At 43.7% G+C, this 22,805-nt stretch overlaps 1 protein-coding gene across 7 annotated transcripts; it reads left to right on the top strand.

Annotated features, from left to right (window-relative positions):
- sorbs3 (sorbin and SH3 domain containing 3) lies at positions 1-21,978 on the top strand. Of its 7 annotated transcripts, none has more exons than XM_027277787.1 (22): positions 22-155; positions 307-446; positions 8,523-8,589; positions 9,376-9,564; positions 9,747-9,819; positions 10,348-10,481; positions 10,616-10,679; positions 11,268-11,306; positions 11,394-11,481; positions 12,553-12,661; positions 14,137-14,190; positions 14,366-14,473; positions 15,109-15,164; positions 16,529-16,599; positions 17,128-17,189; positions 17,311-17,357; positions 17,551-17,665; positions 17,749-17,874; positions 18,262-18,363; positions 18,946-19,049; positions 19,132-19,238; positions 20,421-21,978. In XM_027277787.1, exons 3-22 carry the CDS (start codon positions 8,578-8,580, stop codon positions 20,480-20,482), a joined length of 1,722 nt encoding a protein of 573 aa, XP_027133588.1. In that variant the 5' UTR covers positions 22-155; positions 307-446; positions 8,523-8,577; the 3' UTR covers positions 20,483-21,978. The 7 variants fall into 7 exon arrangements, with proteins under 7 accessions (XP_027133589.1, XP_027133588.1, XP_027133584.1 ...); XM_027277783.1 differs by having other exon boundaries at positions 23-155; positions 17,131-17,189; positions 18,262-18,807; XM_027277784.1 differs by having other exon boundaries at positions 24-155; positions 18,262-18,807; positions 21,089-21,978.
- Positions 21,979-22,805: the final 827 nt, after the last annotated feature.

Raw genomic sequence — 22,805 nt, 5'->3', positions numbered from 1 at the left:
GACACCCTGTTGGCCTGAGAAAGAGAAAGAGAAAGAGGGAGGGGAGAGAGAGAGAGGGAGAGGAGAGGAGCAGCGGTGGTTCCCTCCTTCTTTTTCATTCACTTCCTCTCTCCCTCTGCACTGAGGAGACCTCACCGCTCAGCCTGCACTCGCCTGTAAGTACTGTACGGCTTTTCACGTCATTGTCATGCTCATAATTTTTTTAGTTTGTGCCTCTGACGCAGATCCGAGCATCATGACAGCTGTCAGAGAGGATAAGGCTGTTTGCCATTGTTGTGACAGTTATCTGTTTTTCTTTTCTCTCAGTGTGTTGAGCAGCAGTTATATGGAGGAGGAGGACTTTACAGCAGTAGATGCCAATCTTTTACAGTCTGTGGTTCAGGAGATGGTTATCATCAGAACTCTGTCCAAAGGCTGCCTCCTGTTGTGTCTTTAGTTGCTGTTAAGTACGTGAATATTTCATCTTTCTTCTTGGGCAAGGCCTCTCAAAATAAGCAACCCTAAGAGCTGCAAAGCCCTCGTGGGGATTTATGAGCATATACCAGCGATTGTTTGTGTTCGGGGTCCTGGGACGCTCGCAGCAGTGAGTGATGTTGTTTACCGCTAAAATAAACCCCGATGCTTTCGTGTTTGTCCTCGGAGACATTCCACAGGCGTTCCCTCAGAGATCAACCTGTGGCATGAATGACACACACCGCTTTGTATGATGTCCAGAGCTCCTCGTCTGTCATAACCACAATGGTTTACCTGTGAGACTTGTGTGTCTCTGTTTTGTCATGAGCTATATCTTGTGATTCCTACAGACGTGCAGCCTCTTGTTTTGTCAGAAGCCCTGAGGTGTAGTCACCAAGTGATGTAGGTTTGATTATGTAACAGATTTATGTCATGGATTATGCACTTGTTGGACTCGTTGGCTGTCAGGCTTTTTTTTTTTTATTAACGAGCTACTGTTACTCTGTGTGAAAGGACAGTGGTCGGCCTTCACGGTGCAGTAAAGGTGGAATCCATCCATCTCAGAGGGACCGAGGTAAAACATCGTGCCTCTTTCATCCCCTCCTGACAATGTTTCTCTGTCATAAAAAAGAAAAGAAAAGTGGAGCTGGCATCGTGTTTGTTTAGCGATGAGACAAAGTGAACAAGGATCCAGTGTGGTTGGAGAGAGGTGTCATGTCCCCGGGCCAAAGCTGCAATCGCCTCTTGCGTGATTACCTCATTTAGCTGCAGAGTGACAGGGTGTCAGATGTGGTCACAGCAGGGGTGAAAGTCTGCTCCAGCGAGACACGAAGATTACGAATGTGGATGGGGCAGGCGGGGGCCTCCTCCTCCTCCTCCTCCTCCTCCGCCTGAAGCCCGCTCTGCCCAGCTTTGCCCCCCTCAAGTTCGGCGGCTCAACTGTTTGGCAAAAACAACCCTGTTAGGAGTACAGGCTCAGATATCTGCCCTGAGTTTCACTCTACCAAGCCAGACCACTGAATTATTAAAAAAGAGCTGAGTCCTTCAATTTCAAGTTGGACTGGGCCAGCACACACACACACACACTTTTTTAAACAAATGGGTAGACTATTGACTAAACCCTGTTAAACTTTATTCTTTGCCCTGTCTTCAGCAGCACACATGCATAAGGAAGCTGATTGCACTTGTTAGCAGGTGACTGAATCTCTCACCTGCATTGTGAACCTTGTAACTCAGTCCACCTGCTGAAGACCGTGTGCCAAAACAAACCTGTCAGCATGTTAGAAATCAGGTTCGCCTTCACTGGCAGGGGACCGCGGACAAACTGGAAATCCTGGTTTTTATTTGGGCAAGTTTTTAGCCGTGGGATTTCTGTGACTGCCGTCGCCTCTGCGGCATCAACAACCATCCTGCTGGACATTTGAATGCCCCGGCTGACTTATCTGTGCACATGTTATCGTCTCCTGCTTTGAATAATTTGAACATCCTTCAGTCTCAACCTTGTGTGTGTGTGGAGGAAAAAGCAAGGACTTGTGTGGTGTAAAGTAATGAAACACTTCCAGAGCTACTGGGACAGAAACAACCTTTGCAGACCTTCCCTCACACACACACACACACACAAAAGCAGAGGGAGGCGAGGGAGAGATAAAGTTAAGAGGGGGGTGGGTGTCATGGAGTCACTGGGCAGTGTCTGGGAGGTGAAGGTGATGAACTATTTGCATTCCCCTTTGGTTAACCTCTGCGCTGTGAAATATCACCTTATCACAACAATAGGGCTGTTTCACTGAAGGAGGTTCCCCCCCGAACTGACAAGCCGAGAGCTGGGTGTCTTTTTTTTTTGGTGGTGGTGGTAGGGGGGAGGCAAAGTGAGGTTACTATGGCGATGCCTGTCAACCGGGAAGTCCTTCATGGAGGCAGGCAGAGCGAGGGCTGGGAATAGGAGAGAGAGAGAGAGAGAAAAAGAGAGAGAGATTGTGTGTCCTGGATAGTTTCATGTGCGACAGAGAGCAGCAGCGTGGTTTATGTGCAGCCAGGCTGAAGGGAGGTGTGAGTTCACTTTGTTGGTGCCACTTCGAAGGTGAGTACGCTCTTTCCTTTCCCAGCACTGATTTAAATCACAGGTAATGATCTTAAAGGACTGTAGAAACTTGCGTCTTGCTTGGTTGCTTTTTTTTTTTTTAAGGTGGAGTAACCTGTCTGACTGCTCAGGGCATTAGGACACAGGATTAGTGCTGCAGACCTACCCACCACTGGCACTTTGTGTTGTAAAGGAGGGATGCACATGAAAACAGGTTGACCCGTGTGTGATCTTAGCTCGGTTTCGATGTTGAAAACAGACCTGTGGGAGCAGGTGGAGGTGAGGGCAGCTGCAGTGTACAGAGAGAGAGAGAGAGAGAAAGGGCACTTGTGTTTCATTCAAACTATGTATGTGTGCACTGCCAGCTGAGATCCAGAGAGGAAATCAGTGGTTCTGTCAGACTACCTCTCCCATCCTGCCGCAGACTCTGTAATGACCTGAAATCAGGACGGTCCAGTCATCACCGGTGGCTCCCCTTACTGTCAGAGTGATTTCCACAGCCGGCTCTGATTCCCTTTGTGATATTACGGAGGGGTCTGAGCTGCCAGCGCTCATATCCACAAGCTGCACTCGGCTTTTTAAGATGCAAAATGACGGGGCATGAGGATCTGTGAGATTTCCCCCTGCAGTCACTGTGATCTGAGTGTTCCCATGCTGTGCCTGACACATCACATTACACTTGTACTTTCACAAATCTCGACTGATGTGAAGTGTCGTTGATGAAAGCGTACAGCGCTCTGGATCTCCTCGGAGAGACAGAGAGGGCTTCGATGTATCAGCTCCTTGTGGGAACACATCGCCTCTCCATTGACAAGAAGCACACAGAGCGACTCCTCCTGTTCCCCAGACGGGAGGAGCACCATACAAGGAGGTGAAATACTTCCCTCCTGATAAATGTGTGTATCCCCCAATAACCGCATATCATAAACTTGCGGCTCCAGGACCTTGTATGGGCTGCATCCGCACATCTGCTTGGTTGCAGAAAGGGGGAAGCATGGTTGTGTGTGATCAACCTCACAGGACCTCTAACATCTCTCACATAACTGCAGAGTGACTCATTTAGTGTGTTTAGAAATAAATGCCCCCTTTATTTATTCACCAAATGTGCTTGTAATTACCTCCCCACTACTTTTTAAGGCAGGATTTCTTCAGGTTTATGACCCTGTTATGTAACTTGTTAGTCAGCAGTAACATTGTGTGTACACGCAAAGAGATGATAAGACTTTACCCTTCTGCCTGTCGTGTCAGAGTTAATATCCAGGAAATAAAACCTCATCAGGGAGATCAGAGTCTGTTTGGACTCTCTGGAGGTTGTACACGCATTTAAGGTCAAATCTAACGGAGGCCAGAACACCTTAGACAAATACTGAGCTCATGTTTTTGCTCGGTTGTCCTTCATGTATGTGTTTAAGTCCTGGATCCCTTCACCAGACTGTGTGCAGAGTCAATGATTAACTCCGTCTCTTCTCACCACCTTGCACACGGAAGCAGAGAACAACACTTGTGCCAATGAATGGCGCGCGGTTCACAAGTGGCAGCTTTATTTGTTTCAGGACTTTCAGTCATCGTCGTCGCTCGTTACTGACACATTCTCCGCCGTCACTGGCTTGTATAGATGATTTATGGATGACGTGATTCTCAGTCTGACCACAAATCATTACTTTCCTGACGGGTGCACCAACAGATCACAGAAGTTCATGGGTCAACAGTGTGACAGTTATTCATTCGGGTGTATGTGGTCACACCTTGTGGCCTTAGTTCTTAGTGAGAACAACGTGTCACCGTAGGTCGTGGTCTTCCAAGAAAGACCTGATCACATCCTTCTATGGAAGAGGGAAGTGTGTGAGCTCATCAGCTGACCTTTCTGTGCTACTGGATGAGACAGATTTACACATTTGGCCAGTTTCCTTTTTGCAATAATGTTTTTTTTTGCTGTTCCCAGCTTTGAACCCTCCCCTTGTGATTCTCAGGAATCACAGGGGTGTGGTGGTGAAGTTCACTGACCTTGTGGCTGCTGACTGGCTCAGCAGCTTTAGATAACACTCTGGTTCCTTATGGATAAAAAAAAAGGAGAAGAAGAAACAAGCTTATGCTTCACTAATGCAAGTTTCTTTTTTAGTAATCTGATGATGTTGAGGGAACTGTTCAGATTTCTGTTTCATGGATCAGTTTACAGAGTTTAACATCTGGCCCTGTGCTTGAAGAGACCGGATGAGTTTCCTGGGGACAGAGGCAGAAAATTCCATACCAAAGTCCCCTGATTCTCATTCTGGATGTCCTCGGTTACCCCGTGATGGTTTGAATGTAAAGCAATGTAACAAGAAGAAACGCTGCCAACTCTCAGCGAGCTGGAAATCTAAAATGCTGCTGTTTTAAAAGCAGGACATCATCTTCAGCTGGGATGGGAGTGGACCTTTTTACGGCTCTGTTTTTCCATCCTCAAAACTGACCCTGTGCTGATAATGAACCTCTCACCCAGCAGGCTTATATTTCATAAAGATAGCATCAAGGAACCAGCTCCTCTCCATCTCTCCATATGAAAGCTTGGAGCTTCCTCCACTGTTGAATTTCAGTAATTACATAAGAATGCGCTGGGCGTTCAGACCAAACCGAGGGCGAGCCAGACTTCTGGACAGGGATTTTCTTGCTAGATATCGACGCTTGATTTTTCCTTATTAGGTATGATTGTGTTTGGTGCTCTCGAAGGGGGGAATGCGTGCGCTGCTGGAGGATTTGTCTGTGGGTTTTATCTCCCCCAGAGAAATGAGACACAGACACACTGTTATGACATGGGCTTACTCATCAGGATGCTGCATTGATGAAGGAAGGGTTTTCTGTTTTTGGAGGGAACGTCATGTCATGTCAGCTTTCTAACAATGAAGTGGACGAATAATTTGATATTTATTGGCTTATTTACACGAGAATACAATTTAGTCCCACAGGAGGGATAACAAATGTCAGATTCTTGTTTTCAAAATGTTGTTGCACGCATCCCTACTAATAAATAACACATATAAAGGTCTAGTCTCTAAGATTTAGGGGTCTCTATCTACAGAATATAGCAGGAATTAAATGTAATATTCAGATTTATGCTTTCATTAGAATATTCCTTAGAATTAACACTTTGTATCTACAGAGGAAGCAGGTCATGTTGAACCTACAGCAGCTCAGAACGGACAAACTAGACATTGGGTCTCGTTGGGCCTTTTGTGAGTTTTGCAGCCACTGTTGGTTTTCCTACACAACTGGAACGGGAGCGTGAGGCAAGCAGTATTCAGTTGGTTGCAATCTGCACCACCAAATCTGACACTCTGGACTTTTAAAGGGACACTCCACCGATTTTACACAAGTTAATTAAACCCATCTCTATGAGCATGACTCAGCGGGTTTAATTATGATGATTCCATCAAACATAACAACAAGCTTGTATGTAGGAGTGGATATTTAGGAGGAACTGAAGGTCTAATTATTAAGATATGCTGTTGATTTGCATTATGGGAACTGTAGGATCCTTGTGCTTTTGGAGCTTGACCCATACTAGAGACTAAAAAGTCTAAGAATATCTTAGTCTGTGCTGCTTCAACTCCAACATTATTGAAATGCGCTTAACGTTGTGGCGCCCCTTTTTAAATTGAATATAGAAAACAAGCTGTTGATGCCGTGTGGAGGTGAAAAAAAGAAGCTCCTTTGTTTGCTCGTTGTGGATTTCTGTGCGGAAACGGATGAACACTCCAACGATTACTCATCTAGTTATTTGTTCATCAGTGCGATGGGGCTTTTAAAGTAAATGGCAGCCTGTTGAGTGAAGGTCTGGTGTAAATAAGAACCAGCATGTCAAACACATTGTAAACGGGATTACTCTAAGCCATTATTTGTGAATGTGGCTTGTTTGCTGTGTTACCTATTGTTAGGCGGATAATCAGCTGTGATTGCTTTAGGCCATGATGGGTCATCTGTCATGCCTGAGCTGTAATGGTATTAATGCAGACACAATCCTCCGGTTCCCATATTTTTCCTATTATGTAACTCAGTTTACTGGGAGATGATGACTCAGATAGAGTGTGACATCGCTGTCTGGAAACTGGAGCATCGATTCTATCGCTGCTCTCCCGAACCTTGTGCACAGAGACATAGAGTGTGCTTAGTTTTCTCGGTCTCAACCACAGTGATTATAGACTCTAATGCTCAGCTGCAAATGCCACATGGAAAACTCATCAGTGAAAACTGTGTTGGGCAGCTCTCAGCCTGTAGTAGCTTTGCCCTCACTTGGTCTGTATTTTCTTGCCAAGCTACAAAACCATAGTTTGCACAAGAACAGGAAAAAAAACGCAGAATCCTTATATTAACTCTGTTATTTGCATGCAAGATAAAACACGAAACTTCCAACTTGCTGTACGGTGGCTGTGGTTTCTATGCCACCGCTGTTATTATGGGCCATTTAGCCACTGTAGATGAGAGGTACAGGATCGGAAATGGCCTCTCACCACCCCCCCAGTTTTCTCCCAATGCCTTTGATGTCGAAACAGCAGGCCTAATCTGTTCTTCTGAGGTGCAACTGATTAGGAGCCGGTCTCTGCTTTCAGTAGCCGAGCTTCTCCATCATCCAGCTGCTCAATTCCGGCCTATTACGGCATTGTATGACTGGGAAAAGTGAGGCGGGCATGTGAGTCACACTCATTGTTTTTGGATGGGTTTTTTTCCTTAGAAACGGGCAAAAGTGGGTGACGCTAACTTTCCTTCTTTGGAGAACTGCTGGGGATGGGATAATGGAACAGTTGTCAGGGCCGCCGGGATGTAAAATGTGATTTATGACAGAGAGGCTTTGTGAAAAGACACGCAACTAATGACTCGAAGGGTTAAAAAGGGCAAGCTGTGAGATCTATAATGAAAATTTAAGAGGTTTAATCTTAAAATCTTCTGATGATTTTCACAAGCATAGATTGGATAACAAGGCCCTCTTTATGCTGTTATGCTTATCTCTTTATATATTTACGCTTATCTCATCAGCCTAAATTAGAACAATTTAAGTTATTTCAGATGAATTTATCTGTCTGTGCTGTACTTTATATACTCTGTTTCAATATAAAATGAAACATTAACGACTAAATGAGGAGGAATTAAAGTTAAATAACAACAACAACAAACCCTCCGTCCCGCAGATGTCATCACACTCTGACTCAGATACTGTTAAATCCTGATTGCGGCATGGAAATACATGACATCACCTTTTTCCAACAGACCCAAAGCAAAACACATTCATGTGCTCCATCACGTGTTTTCTTTTAGATTATTTTACTGTCTGTAGATTTGAGCAAAAAGTTAGCATTAGATAATGCCTCATTTGCATTATGTAAAGTTCAACATTTGAACCCCATTCAGCTGTAGTTTCCTGCAAAATGTTTACGTTTCACAATACTTGTCTCAGACTCCGAGCCGGAAATCTTCACTTCAGTAAAACCAAACAAAAAAAATCTGAAGGTATTTACAGAGACACAAAATATATTTTTATGGTTGTCGACAGTATTTGGCAGACTCATGGTGTGGTAAAAACCAGATATCCCAAATTCCTCTGTGTAAAAACATTTGACTCAAATATGTCAACAAAATGAAACAAGAATTTTTGAACGTGGCTTCATCCAATGCTCGGATATCTGTGCCAGAAAATTATGGCACATTCTTAAGTAGATAATGGCTCGTTTGCATATTTAAACATCAAATATCTGACACAAACAAAAAAACTATTGTTTTAATGTAAGTAATCAACTGGGGAAGTATTTATCCGTTAAAAATCTAAAAGGTTTCCTTTGAGGAAACAATCAGATTTCCAACATTTTATTCCCAAGGTAGAGCAAGTGGCAATAAAAGTTTAGATCTGACTGCACACCTGATAAAATAAACTTTATTCTTTATTCTTAATCGGGACAATGCAGCTCCTCTGGCAAATGAAAATGAAAGAAACTGACAAATGTTCACCTCTTGTATATCTTTGCAGATTTGATGCTGAGCGCAAGAACTTGATATCTGTCACAAGGACCGAAACAGATCTCATGCAGTCTCAGGTAATGATATTTTAATTTAATCATGCTAAATATTATATAAATATATATATTTCCAACTGTTCCAACTAAATGCTATTGTGTTGAATAAGCACAGTTCAAAGAAAATCCAGGAGAAACACTCACGGGTGTCACACAAGTCAGTCCCACTGTCACAACAACATGCCTTTGATGCAGATAACACTTCTAGCGTTACCACGAGGCACAGGGGCTTTCCCATGACCCCCGGCAACCACACAGAGAGGACCAAAGCACCTGATTCAAAGACATTAGCAGGAGAGCTAGACTGGCCATCATGGGTGAGGGGAGGGGGAGGAAAACGATCACTATGGCGACCACAAGACCACCGCAAGCCCTGCTGGACTTTGAGGTTGACATCGGCGGCCCCTTCCCAACCTCTCTGGCCCCGGCTCCACCCCCTGGTCTGGAGAATAGGGAGGCCTGGTGAATAGGGAGTTAATGGGCTCATAATGGTCCTCTCCTGTTTCAGTGCCCCCACTCTGCACCTTGAATGAGGCCTTTCTGCAGTCGTGGCAAGAGAGATGATGAAGTGGGTGGAACACCACTTCCCACTGGTCCTGCTTTAAATAAATTAGGGGCCTTTTCATCAATGGCTCCCCCACAGGGCCCAGTTATTCTCTGGAGAATAGTTGGGCTGCTAACAAGTTCACATGACCTCCCATAGTGAGTGTGTTTACCCAGAGCCAACACGACAGGACATGGCAGGAGCAAAGTTCATGCATTGTTTTTTTTTAATTCATATTTCTCATTTCCTCTGTGTGTGTTTAGCAACGTGCGGAAGTGGTCGGCGGTCCAAATGGCTCCCGGATTATCTTCTCCAGGGAGCCTGGAGGTTCCTCAGGTCAGCACATCCTCACTTCCCCAGAGCTGACCCACGAGGTGGTCATCTCCCCCGGACTCCCCACACCTCCTCTGAGCCCTTTTCGCTCCGCAAGGCTTCCATCTGGAGAGGTTAAGGTATGCACAGTAACGTCCAAGAGGGTGAGGCTAATAACAATGCTGAGTCCAATAATTCAGCAAACAAGTGCTCCTCCCTGTGGAAAAATGATGCATCACAGCCTATACATTCAGACACTGGACATGATTGTATCTAACTGCTTGTATTACTGATGTACATGTATTATTCTGGCCTCCTCAAGGTGTCAGAAGTGAATGGAAGTGGACCAACAACTCTCAGCTTTGGATCTTACTATGGCCCCTCACAAACACACGGTAAGGTTATGTTTTTTTTTTTTTTGTCTGTGCACGTCAAAATAAGTTCTCAGGGAATAAATATGAATTCAGACGGATCATCAGGGCGTAACGTTGCATGTGAAAGTTGTAGTTGAATGAAACTAAAGTGTTAATTTAAGTGTAAGGGGCTTATAAATTGTAACATCAGCGCTGAGAGGAGTCGAAATGTCAATCTTCTGATCCGTGTTTGATGAATTGTGAAAGTGTCCTGAAAGAGGTCAGTGTCAGTTCAAGTGTATAAACTGAAGGTGTCAGCTGACGTCTAAGCACTTAAGGCACTTTTGGTAAAACCATGTATGAACAGTGGAGGCTTGTGGGAGTTAGAAGGAGGTGAGGACCTGAGAAATGAGAGGATTTGAAGTGTCAGTCGAACCCAAACGTTAGTCAAAAAGTAAGAAATATCAGTTGAAGTGTAACCTGTGTCATCTGTAGAGAAGAGGTGCTGTTCACCTGAAATGAATGAATGAAATGAATCGGCGAGATCTCATTGTCGTCACTGTAACCCAGGCGGACTGTCCAATGGCGTCCAGAGCGCTGCCACTTTACCGCGCAGCTGGACTCCCACCAGGGAGGAGAGGCTTATCAAGTTCTCAGGAATCGGTCCAGTGGATGAAACCGGGATGCCCATTGCCTCAAGATCAGTAAGACCAAGACACAGAATGTACTGTTTGATAATCATTGGAGCGGTGTGTTTTTTAATGTTCTTCTTATTACTCAAAGTCTAATTTGCCGGATTTGTTTACCTTCTGCACCCTCCCTTCCTTTCTTACACCAGAGTGTGAACAAGCCCAGAGACTGGTACAAGAGCATGTTCAGACAGATTCACAGAAAGCCAGAGGGTAAGGGTGCTCCTCCTCCACCTCCTCCTCCACCTCCTCCTCCACCTCCTCCTCCGCCTCTTCCTTCACACACAACGCCAGACAGAATTCCTCTCTGTCAGTGTCAGGCATTACAGAGGCAATCCAGCAAACAGATTATTGCAGAGGCGAAATAAGACACGATGAAAGAGCCCTAAAGTCTGATGTCATTCCTCCTGCTTATTAGCTCTGACAACAATCCAGCTTTTTATCTCTCGCCCTTCCTCGATCCAGCCGTTCATTTGTCTACACTATTACGTGTTGCGTAATAGAAACACATTCCCTGTTATTTGTGGAGTTAGCGGCACCGTCGCAGCACTGAGGTGGATTTTCTGGATTGCTCTGCAAGTGAATTATCTTCTTAAACAAAACTGGAGGAGCACTGCCTCAGTGCAACTCAATAAGGTGCTCCTGATGATTTCTACCCCTCCCCGAGAGAAAGTTCTTTAGAATGATCAGCTCATAAATCATGGTGACACTTTTATGCTGCTTGTTGTAAAGGATTTATCTCTAAGTACTGCAGTGTTTTTAGGTGTAAAGAGAGTATCTTTGTTGTTACTTGTTTACCAGAACCTGAGCTGGAGGATTCAGAGCGGTGGTCAGCCGAACGTAAGTGAACCCACTAAAGTCCACATTGTTGTCCCGTCCAGTTACGTAATCACTTTTTACTTAAGACTGATCTGCGCTGATCTGCAGGGCTCCAGTTGTCTGCCAACACAGAAAAAAGCGATGAAGCAGACAAGAATCTCTTCAGACTAACACCTTACGGAGCTCTCCCAGATTGGTGAGTTTATCCCGGTTTGGTATATAAACGCTTCGGGGTCAAAGAGTGGGTTAAATGTATCACACACAGCAAGAAAACAGTAGGCAAGCAGCCAGTCCATCACATGACACATACAGACAGCCTGACGATCATTCACCTTCACACCTCTGGGCAATTTAATAAAGTCTTGAGACAACCTGAGCTGCATGTCTTAGGAAAATTAAAGTCAGGGGTCCACAGCCAGAACATGAACACAGGAAGGCCCAGAGGCGGGAATCAAACTTAAAGGAATAGTTCCAACATTTTTCCTGTTGTTCTCAAAAACACAAACTATGGTAGCACCAGCTTATACTGACTTAACTAATGTACTTAAACGAGTATTTTAGATGCCCAACTCTAACCTAACTGCAACCATTTCACAACGTCATTAACCAGATTTTATATTGTTACTATGACAATGGAGGTCACGTGACTTTGTCCTTTCCTCCACACCTAAATACTCAAAGATATTAAGGGAAAGTGTGTATTTCTTAGGAGAAGTTGCTTTTGTTTTGGGAATAATGAGCCAAGACGGATACAGAGACACATTCTCACCTCTGGCTTTGCATATTGCAACCTCATGGTGACAAAAATCATTAAATAAGCAGGATATAAAGTGTTAATTTGTGAGCTTTAGAGGTTCTTGTAGGTGGTTTTTGTCAAGTTTCTCCTAGTCTTCAGTCTTCAGGAGACAGCGATTCAGTTTTTTCATTCAACTCTTGCCAAGAAAGCGAATAAGCATTCCCAAAATATTGAACTACTACTACTTTAAGCTGCAGGAAACTAAATGAATGTGCATACTAGTGTTTACCTACGTCCTTTCTTTTCTCAACTGCCCCAACATGAGTTTATTCCTCCCATCAGATAAACACTGCAGGTGACGTCTTATGTGAATACCAACCAGAGCTCGGGCCTTAGAGCAGTGGAGGGAAAAGCGTAGGAGACAGACAAGTTTGGATTTGTTGCTACAGGCGCTCACAATGAAGCCATGATTAAGTTGCTGTCCATGGTGTGTGTGTGTGTGTGTGTGTGTGTTGTGGTGTTATGTTTCAGGAGTGAGGATGTAGATAAGCTGTCAGACCCGGGAAAGCAGCACCCTCAACCGAGGAGCATTTTCGACTTTGAGCCTGGAAAGAGCGCCGCCTCAGAAAGCCACAGCCAGGTACGACCTCACATGCAGTCATAGTTTAAAATTAGGCCGTGATATCACTCTGGATCCCAGCTGAAAATGATGTTTCTTATGCGGTTCTTTAACCTCTAGATGTATCCAGCATTGTTGTTGGCTCTAATCACAGGAATTCTTTGTGTAGCACTGTTTTCCCAGTGTGGGGCTCAGGAACAGGTTTGAGGATGGGCTCCTTTTCTTTAAGGATTACAGTCTAAGTCCTCATATTTCATCTTCTCACGCGAGGTAACTTGTGTGGCTTGAGTGTGGTCATTCCACAGTGTGCCTGATGCTCGCCACCAGATGTGCACTTTTATTTAGAGGACCCAATAGGGCTCTAGCTTCCATTCATTAAGCCTTTTCAGACAAGATAAGACATGATTCCAGTGTGTACGCTGTGTCTCTATCAGGTACTGCACTGAAAGTCAGTGGCACTTATGTTTAATTGCCTCTGGGGTTGTAATTTATTGCCTTGTGTAATGTGCGCTGTCCAGGAGCTGTTACAAATGAGTGTGCAGCCGTTTGTATGTGTCTCTGTGTTTAAAAATCCCCGGTGAGTTATAGAGCGGTGTCTCTAAAGTTTTCCTCTTGAATGGCTCCCGCAACAATGTCCCAGATCTGGTGCATATTGTGCCTTGTGTCTGCGCTGGTAAAGAAAAGGAATCTTTGTTTCCACTCCCCCACGGGAGCTGAGGTGTCTTGTGATCCGTATTATGGTGTTAACCTCTTGTGGTGTATAATAGCTCACAGCATGGAGACTTATTTCATTTCCTTTTTATGACAGCGGGCCTATGTTCTATCCCCCGGACGGCGTTTAGAAAAGGAGCGCACAGACCATATCAGGTGTTGTGCTGCCTCGCAGTGACATTACAGTCTGTGATCGTAGCGAGGATGGCTCCCAGCTGAGGGGGGAAGGTCTTGGCGTTCGAACAGACACATTCAGCCAAAGTTTTATAGAAAAAAAACAACCTGAAAATGGAGCAGGGGGTCTGTGGTTCTCGCCAGCAGAGCCTTTTAAAGTAATGCCTGATAGAATGAGCCGCTCTCTTGGTGTTGAGTCTGTAAAGAAAGAGGCGCTTGGCTAACCCGTTAAATCAACTTCTCTTTCCTTTTCTCATACCAAATGTGGTTTGACAAGCTCTAATTAGTGTGTTGACTTCCCTCCATTTTGAAAATATTGAAGTATTTGACTAGCAGATCCAGTTTCTCAAAAATATCTATCTCATATTCAACTGAAACCTGTCCAAACCCTCTAAATATGATGACATGCTGGTCAAAATCTTTGTGTCGCGGGTCCTAAATCACTCTTAATTCCTAAACATGCTGTTTTATTTAGAAAGATGCACGTCATAAACGTAACTAATTGAGGTCCTGAAACTAAAGTTAACAGGTTAAATACAAACACTTGATATGTGGCCAAGAACAAGATCAGTTGGTTTCGTGTCAATGTTTCCTTGTTTCTTTTTCTTTAGGCTCGTTTATCTCCGAAGAAGCAGCCTGAGAAACCGAAGTCCCCTTCTATTGAGGTGAGCTGACGGCCTTTCCTTTCCCCTGCAACCTTCACTCTAAGGTTTCACCTTATAAATCATTCAAAAGGGGACGCCGTAAGCTCCGAAAAGTCCCCACTGTTTTAGTACACTGTGTTAGTGTTTTAATTTGTTACCCTTCCCAACTACTCCCATCACGGCTCTCGGGGCTCAGGCCAGTCTGGTCTCTGAGCTGAGTCGATTTGAGGCTGAGCTGGACTCGGAGATCCAGGGCCTGGAGAGGAGACTTTCCCAGAAGAAGCAGCGTCGAGGCCGGGGTGAGGTACTGAGCCCCCCTCCTGACTCTCTCTGCTGAAGCATCCCTCCTCCACCCCTCACCTTTTGCTCTCCCTCTCTCTAAATGAAGGCCATGTGTCTCAGAGAAACCCCCCTCTCCTCCTTGCTTTCAGCCCTGGAATCACCTGCCTGCCTTGCACTTGGATTGATCTGCTATGTTAATCACCTGCCTGCAAGTCCCCACCCCCTCCACCCAAATGCAAATCTGGCTGCCAAAAATGAAGAAATCAATATCCCTTAAATCACTTTTATTTTTATTTTGATAGCATCTTTTAGAGCTTACTTCTGCGATCCCACAGTGCTTGTTGTAGACAGCGACTTGGATGTGACCGTGCCAAAAAATGTTGTTGATTCTCATACCGCTCCTGATTCCTGTGTGATTAAATTTAACATCTTCATGGGCTGTGATTTGATCTGAAATCACAGACAGCTCAGACAGATCATGAGTGGTGATGTTTTTCTTTTTTAGTCCGAGGAGGATAGGACCCAGGGGATTTCTTGCTCCTTTGGGAGTGGTCAGCACCTCTACTTTGTCTGAGTTGTTGCTGAGATTTCCTCTGAGCTGTGAGATACAGTAAGCTGCAGGGAACAAACTGTGTTTAACGCTCACTCTGCTTTCAGGAGGCCAGGGGCAAAGATCCAGGACCTGCTCCAAAGACTGCGACTACAAACTACAGGTCAGTGACAACATCACTGATACGCTGTGCATGATATTTAGCAGCTTAGAAGACATTTTTACCAAACTTTTAACCACATTTTTAGTATTTTCTGCAACAGATTACACCAAAAGAGTAACTTTAAGTGTTTTTTTCAGCATTATAGTGTCATTTATACTTATGTTGCATTGCACGACAAGGTGGATTCAAGGCTTTTTGTACAGGCTATGAATAATGTGCGTCTTGGCACTTTTTCTTTGCTTTTTAATCATTATGTACAAACCTGTTTTCTCCTGTAGTGATGCAACTTGTACAGTCCATAGATAGACATATATATCAGGCTGACGGTGATGTTTAGCAGGTCTTAAACTGATGTTAGTTTCATTGTGTGGACTGTATTCTAGAGGCAGGTTAATGAAGATTCCTGGGTCAGTCTCCACACAGCAGACCTCCTGAGCTCTTAATCCACTTTGATATTGCTTCATCGAGTGGGAGTAACCTCCCATTGGTACCTGCTGTTTTAAGAAACCCAGCGCCGTGATTGGACGGCGTAAACATTAATACTCTGCGGGGGTACCTGTCCTGTTGATCAGGTGACTCTGTGCTGGATTCAGCTAAGAAAAGCTGTTGAACTTTAACAACTTCAAGTACAGTGCTTGTTACTTCAAACAGCAGGCAGCATTCCACATTTCTCACCATGTGTGTAATGCACTCTGGGAGGATTCTCGCTGTTGTTTGCTAAGTTGAGTTCATAGGGTTTGACCTTTTCTGGCTTAGAAGGATGAGGGGGCTGCTTTTCAAAAAAAAAGAGCCTGTTGCTAAGGACGTGTGAAAGTCGACCATACAGCAGCGAGAATGTGTCAGTTTTTTTTACAGTTTCCTGTTAGTCAGAGACGTTGTTGTGTGCAAACAGCTGCAAATACTGGAATACAAAACAGCACTCAGTGGAAATATGCAAATGAGTTTAGTGGAAGCCGGAGAGGAAGATTTGGATTAATCCTTAACCCAGAAACAACCAGATTAGTGGTTCTGATCGTGAGTGTAGTTTCAGGGCGGTAAAGATAATTAAAGCTCTGAACTTCATCTGAACCAGATTTTCACTTCAAGGATGAACAATATGACTCACACGCCATCATCTGCATGACCTCTTTAGCCGGTCTGATTGTTTGTCTCATCCCTGGCTGCTGTACGAAAACCAGCGGCTGCGACCAGATGTGTTGTACAGTAAATCTGCAGGAACACACACACACCGCCTCCCAGCAAAATGAGTGTGTGTGTGTTTGACTGTGCGTTGATGTCATTAGAAACCCTCCCCCCAGATTGGGAGATGCAGTGACACTAATGTAAACATAAAAAAAGCTCATATATTTTATTCACTTTTTCAGCAATTCACCACCGCTGAAGCAGCCCGTCCATCGCTCTTTTGGCACACCGGCGACCTCCGCTCCCACATATGGTAAACACAGATTTTCTTCCAGTCTGTGCTCACAGTAATGTCCATCCTTCCTGTTCCTTAAACCCACTGACTCACCAAGAGACATGTGTACTCCTGGTGAGCAGACCTCTCATTTAATCAGACTGCATATATTTGATGAAAGCTTTTAGTAATCTAATACAGTCTGAGGGTCCCATGATTCTCTTCCATTGCCATGTTTTCTGCTCTAGTATTTTAGATTAAGCTGGTATGAGCATGGAAAGCTTGTGCAGCTTTTTTTTTTCTCCTATGGATTCAAAAGGTACTGTAGATGGGTGGGGAGGAAGCCCACAAACATAGGAAGTGGAACTCGGAAGACCTGATTAAAGATTAGCTTTATCCAATTGTTTTTTGCGGAGAGGGAGCCAGCCTGAATATGTGTTAGGATCCTTTTAAAGCTACAACTGCTTTTACATAACAACACCTTCCAAAAACAACATTTCCCGAACAATGCGTGAGTGCACGTTTCGGACTCCACTCACACCGTTTTGCCTTGACTTTGTTCCACAGTAGAACGTCTTTCCCCCGCGAATGAAATCATGGCGCTGCCACCTAAGAAAGAGGAAAAAAAGGTATGTTTCTTTATGACTTTCTTGTTACGTTAAAGGCTGGAAACATCTTAACAAATGTTAAATGCAGTTACATAATAACTGCATCTGTACAGATCTTACCTAAACACTCTTGTTCTTCCAGATGAAAGCAGCGCGAGCCAAGTTCAATTTCCAGGCTCAGTCACCCAAGTGAGTCCCAGTGTGAGCTGATATAATAAATATGCCATTATGTTATAGCAAAATCAGATGTAAAGATCTGGATCAGATCTGCAGTCTGAATTCTCTTCATATTGTACATTTGAAACAAACATTTCGATCCGTAAACTGCAGTCTTGTGGGTTTTCCTGTCGCGTGTCTCATCATCATTATTCCTTTTCTTCAGGGAGCTCATGCTGCAAAAAGGCGACATTGTTTACATCCACAGGCAGGTTGATGCCAACTGGTTTGAAGGAGAACATCATGGCAGAGCTGGTATTTTCCCCACATCTTATGTGGAGGTAAACTTCTTCATTTGATCTCTGTGCTGATTATCTATGACCCTGCGCTACGCTCTCAAATCTCTTTCTTCTGTCCTTCACAGATTTTGGCCCCTTCAGAGAAGCCAACGCCTATAAGGTCTCCAACTTTACAGGTGTTGGACTACGGGGAAGCTATAGCTCTGTTTAACTTCAACGCTGACCTACCTGTTGAACTTTCTTTTCGTAAAGTGAGTATAACAGTCGAGAGGAAGAAATACTGGAGACAGCCTGGCTCTTTAACAAACTTCTCCAGTTAACTTGATATATGTTGTTTGTTTAATCTGTGCAAACTTAAGTATAAAAATGACTTGTTGTGGTTGTCTTGCGTCCATCTACAGCAGTGGAACAGTCATTCATCATCTGAAATCTGAGTAATGAAGTCCTTCGATCTGTCAAAATGTTTTCCATCATCGCTTTCTCTGGCAGCCGAAGTGAAGCGCTCCTTAGTTCAGCTTTAAAAAAAACATCTGCATGAGAAGATAATGATGCGGCCAAAATGTTAAAGAAACATTTGTATTCAATTCTCACAGGATGTTTTATTTTTCTCCAAAATTCTTTAACTCTCTCTTCCTCAGGGCGAGGTGATCGATATAACTCGACGTGTCGACGATAAGTGGTTAGAGGGGAGGATCTCAGGGACCAGCCGGAGCGGCATCTTCCCAGCCAATTATGTCCAGGTCAACAAGATGCCCCGCACCAAATTCTCCACGGACGACTACTCACCTGGCCCCATGTCTCCCGTCTCCTCTGGACCCCAGAGTCCAGGACGTCCACTCCACTCACCCTGCCCGCGGTCCCCATTCACCCCCACTTCCCTCAGCCCCAAACCTGAGCACTCCCCCCTGCAGCCGTCCTCACCTGTGCCTTACAGCAGCCCAGCTTCACAGTCACGCTCCCCCGCCCAGACACCCGTATCCAAAGAAATGACCAATCGGTGGCCCCACAGCACCTCCAAAACTGCCTCACCCACCAACCAGAACAGCCACTGGGTTGGGACACACTCAGCTAACCAGAGCCCCATGACTAGAGCTGTTTCACCGTCCGCTCAGTCATCAGCGTCTGTGCACAACAGAGCAGGAGCAACCACAGCGAGCACTCCCAGATACACTGACCCCGTACAGGTCCGCTCTCACTGCCTCCCTGAGAAAGCCACTGCATGTCCACACCCGTGGTGTTACTTTTTGTGTTGACAAGAATGTTGTTAGTCATTCTTTAGTTATGCATGACATGTTTTTTTTGTTTTTTGTTACTTCTTTCAGGCTGCAATACCAAACCAAGCTGCGCCGTCTAATCCACATGTGAACTCCCTGCCGCACACACAAGTGCCAAACATCCCCGGTTCGACTGTGGGACAACGCCAACCGTACGTCTCCGGATTTGTATTTGTTCACATTGCTGCAGTGGAGGGCAAAGTGTTACAGTGTCTGTCTGTTTTTCTATTTTAGATACAAAGCTGTTTACAACTACAAGCCACAGAATTCAGATGAGTTGGAGCTCAGAGAAGGAGACATTGTACAAGTGATGGAGAAATGTGACGATGGCTGGTTTGTAGGTAAGGAATGTCATTTTCACTGCATGTGACCCCCTCTATAGATTTCCTGTGGAAACATTATAGTGAAGCAGGAAAGATGTACGTAAAGATGGTGACAAACCAGATAAAACAACAACAACATGGTTGGTTTGTAGGCCACAAGCCTCACAAACAGATTCAATGCCTCCAGTGAAGGGACAGATCTTCTAAAAGATATTCCCAAGTTAGACCAACAAATATATATATATAATGGTGTTTGTATTAGGATCAGGTGACTTTCAGGGCTAAGATTCACATATTTTATACAGTCATCAAAACATTTTGTGACTTCTCGAGTCCTGTATGAAGCATTTGCATTGTTGCTTTGCAGGAATTTCCTTGAGTTTGTCTCTTCTATAGAAGCAAATAGTAATTATAATAAAAGTAGTACAACAAATAGTAATAGAAATAGTAGTAAAAACAACCTGTGATCTCTGATGGAGCATCTACTGATACCTCATCAGGGATTCATTAAAGATAAAACATGTATTGTCCCTGCACACAGGCCACCAGTGATGTGCATGTTACAGAGATAAATGATGAGTAGTCATATATCAAACCTTACACTCTAGTCTGATAGACTCTTTCAGCGTTCGGCATCATATGCAAACTAAGAAACAAAACCAACCAGCCTGAAACAAACAGCAGGAGAACAATTCCAGCCTCATACCATTAAAAACAGACAGCTCATCAGTACAAGAAATTAACAAACAACTGATTGTCCTTCAACCGTGTTTTCAACTGAAATTTTAAATGTTTAAAAGTACTGCACCCTCTGATACTAATCCCTGCCGCCTTAACTGACGGTGACAGTTCTGTCCAAAAGTGAAATTTTAACATAACAGTCCCCTCTAGAGAAAGCTCTTGTTAATCTGGACCCAGGTCTGCGTGTTGTTGTGGGGCTAGATTGTGAAGTGAAGAAGTGGCATCGTCTTTCATTGCATCTCTGCAGCCTAAAAAAAATTCAAAATATGAATAAATAAATAACATGCAACTATTTGAGGCGACTAACCACTAAAAACATTCAGCAGTGTCGGCTCGCCCTCTTGTGGACATTATGAAACATTGCAGATATAATTAACTTCATCTGCACATTGCTTTAGTTTGAGAATATATTCAGAAATGTATCTGTATCTATCACAGCGTACGCTCTTTTCTTTGTAGGTACGTCAGAACGGACTCGTGCTTTTGGGACTTTTCCTGGGAATTACGTGGCACCGGTTTGACCTCCCCACCTCTTGCTTGCCCACATCCATCCAAGCAGGACTCATAAGAGCCCAAGCGATCACTTAAAAGTCACTCCAACAGATCCCGCTTTGACACCCCAGCGTTTCTCCATCACATTTACTCACCACACTCCTACATCTGGCTTAGTCAGACCTGCATGTTCCCCTTCAGTTTCCCAGAACAGAGGTGAAGGCAGGGACATTGAGTGGTTTCTCACCTCACCTCCCTGCATGAGTGCATGTCTGTGTGTGTGTGTGTGTGTGTGTGTGTGTGTTCCACTGAGACACCGGCAGTGTTTTCACACACACCACTTGAGAGGAAAGAATGAATGCTGATGATACTGTTTCAGATGCAAAGAAAGGACTTTTTTGTTCCACAACTATTTGCAGCTGCAGGAAATTTGCATTCCTTCCCACTGAACAACACTGTTCCTTCTGGGATCCTGATACAGTATGATGCCGCATTCAGCTTCTTGTCACCACAGTGCCATCACAAACCACTGCAGAGAATTTTGAATAAGGGTGGCACATTTTTTTTTTTTTTTTTTTTTTACTCGTCTTCTGGCATTTCAATGGATTAATGTTTCTTTCAAATATCTTCCTCAGATTTTGCTCTCGATCTCTGAAAATACTCCCCGAGAAATTTGAGGAGGCAACGTGAACGTCTGTAGTGTGACTAAAGTAAAGAGAAGTAGGGGCTCGGATATGTCAAGATAAGTTTACAGCCCTTCACTAGGCTATGCAGAAGAGCAAATATAAGTGATGCATGTACTGGTATTTTGAGTAAGTTGATCATTAGAGAATATTTGGCTTTTTTTTATTTTTTAAGGATGATGTTTGTTCCTCTTAAGCCATGGAGTGGGATGCCAAAGGTGACAGTAAAAAGATAGATCATGTTCTGTTCTGTGCTGTAAAAGAAGCTGCTTTGCTCTGAAATTAGAAATTCATACATCTGCAAGTTGTATAAGATCAGCTAAATAAGTTAAACGTCGACAATTGCTCCACGGCAAACAAGTTCTGAATGATCTTTTAAAAGTATTTGAAGTAATGCTGTATGTGCCAAATCTAACCGTCACATTTCCCTTTTAAATGAATTCAAACCACTGAACAATCCCAGCTCTGCTTCTGTAATGTTTTCTCTGCGTACGGGGTTAACGCTCTCACTCTGACAGTATTTCAAAAAGAAACACTCACTGTATGTCCGTATCATTGCAACCTGTGACAAATGTGGCCTTTCTAAGCCTAATTAGAAAATCCTTATCATGAAGTCATTTTGCAATTTTATATGATATATTCATGATTTTACTGTAATTAAAAAAAAAAAAAACAAATAAAAAAGATGAATCATATTTAGTAGCCACAGAAAATGATTGTACAGACTGTAACCTTTTATCAGATTGAAAGTATAATATATATTTGCCTATAAAACAATGTATCTCATGTGTATGGTACGCAATTTTTTAAAAGCAATTAAACATTACAGAGTGATACTGACAGCAGCTCGTGTTCATGTGATCATTTCGTTCAGTGCTTTTCTGTCAAATCAACAGGTAAGTATGGAGCTGATTGGCCGGGATCAAGGATATTTAACCTTCATATTTTCAGCATACAGGCATTTGTACTAAATCTTGCAAATATTAAATATATTAAACAGTCTGACAGTGTTTTTCCTTCTTATAAAACCCTCTGCATTAACTGTTTCTTTACCTGGAGAGACATTATTGATCATACTTGTCTGAATCATGCCCAATCTAACGCAGTCCAATAGAAAAACCCTGCGACAGCTGTTATTGATCACCTTTTTCCACAGTAGCCGTTCTGAGGTAAACGCAGGTGTTTGCAATCACACTAATTAAGTCCTACTAATTATTACAGAGAGTCAGGGTGCTGCTGTGCTGCATGCTGGGTCACTGGAAAGTCTCTGCTGCAATAAATGGAACTGAACCTTAATTAGTGTGGTTGGAAACGTCTGTGCTGACCCAGTTTAATGTCAGAAAGTGGCTGCTGTGAAAAAAAGGTCTATTGTAGAGCTTCCAGTTTACATACATGAGTGGAGCAGAAAATATCTAACACCACTCTAAACTATGAACTCAGTGACACCTCTATCCAAATCATAAAAGTAGCCTTTATGGCAGGATAGTTTGTATTTCATCAGATGGTACAGGTTTACCTCATAAAGGTGACACTAATTCAGCAATAAACACTGCTGTGTCAACATATTATATAACACACAAGCTTGGCTGCAGTTTGCTTCATGCTGCAGTGGAAAATAATCAGAAATTTTAATTAAAGGGGAGTAATTGTTAATAATCTCATTGGTGTA

The sequence above is a fragment of the Larimichthys crocea genome, chromosome III (assembly GCF_000972845.2).
Source record: "Larimichthys crocea isolate SSNF chromosome III, L_crocea_2.0, whole genome shotgun sequence".
NCBI lineage: Eukaryota > Metazoa > Chordata > Actinopteri > Sciaenidae > Larimichthys > Larimichthys crocea.
This window is presented reverse-complemented; position numbering and strand designations above follow the sequence as displayed.

Coding starts and splice junctions, on each gene's coding strand:
- sorbs3 (XM_027277786.1), top strand. CDS start 2,475: ATGTGCAGCCAGGCTGAAGGGAGGTGTGAGTTCACTTTGTTGGTGCCA. Junction 11,307..11,393: donor AGAGCGGTGGTCAGCCGAAC/GTAAGTGAACCC, acceptor GCTGATCTGCAG/GGCTCCAGTTGTCTGCCAAC. Junction 16,600..17,127: donor GACCTCCGCTCCCACATATG/GTAAACACAGAT, acceptor TTTGTTCCACAG/TAGAACGTCTTTCCCCCGCG.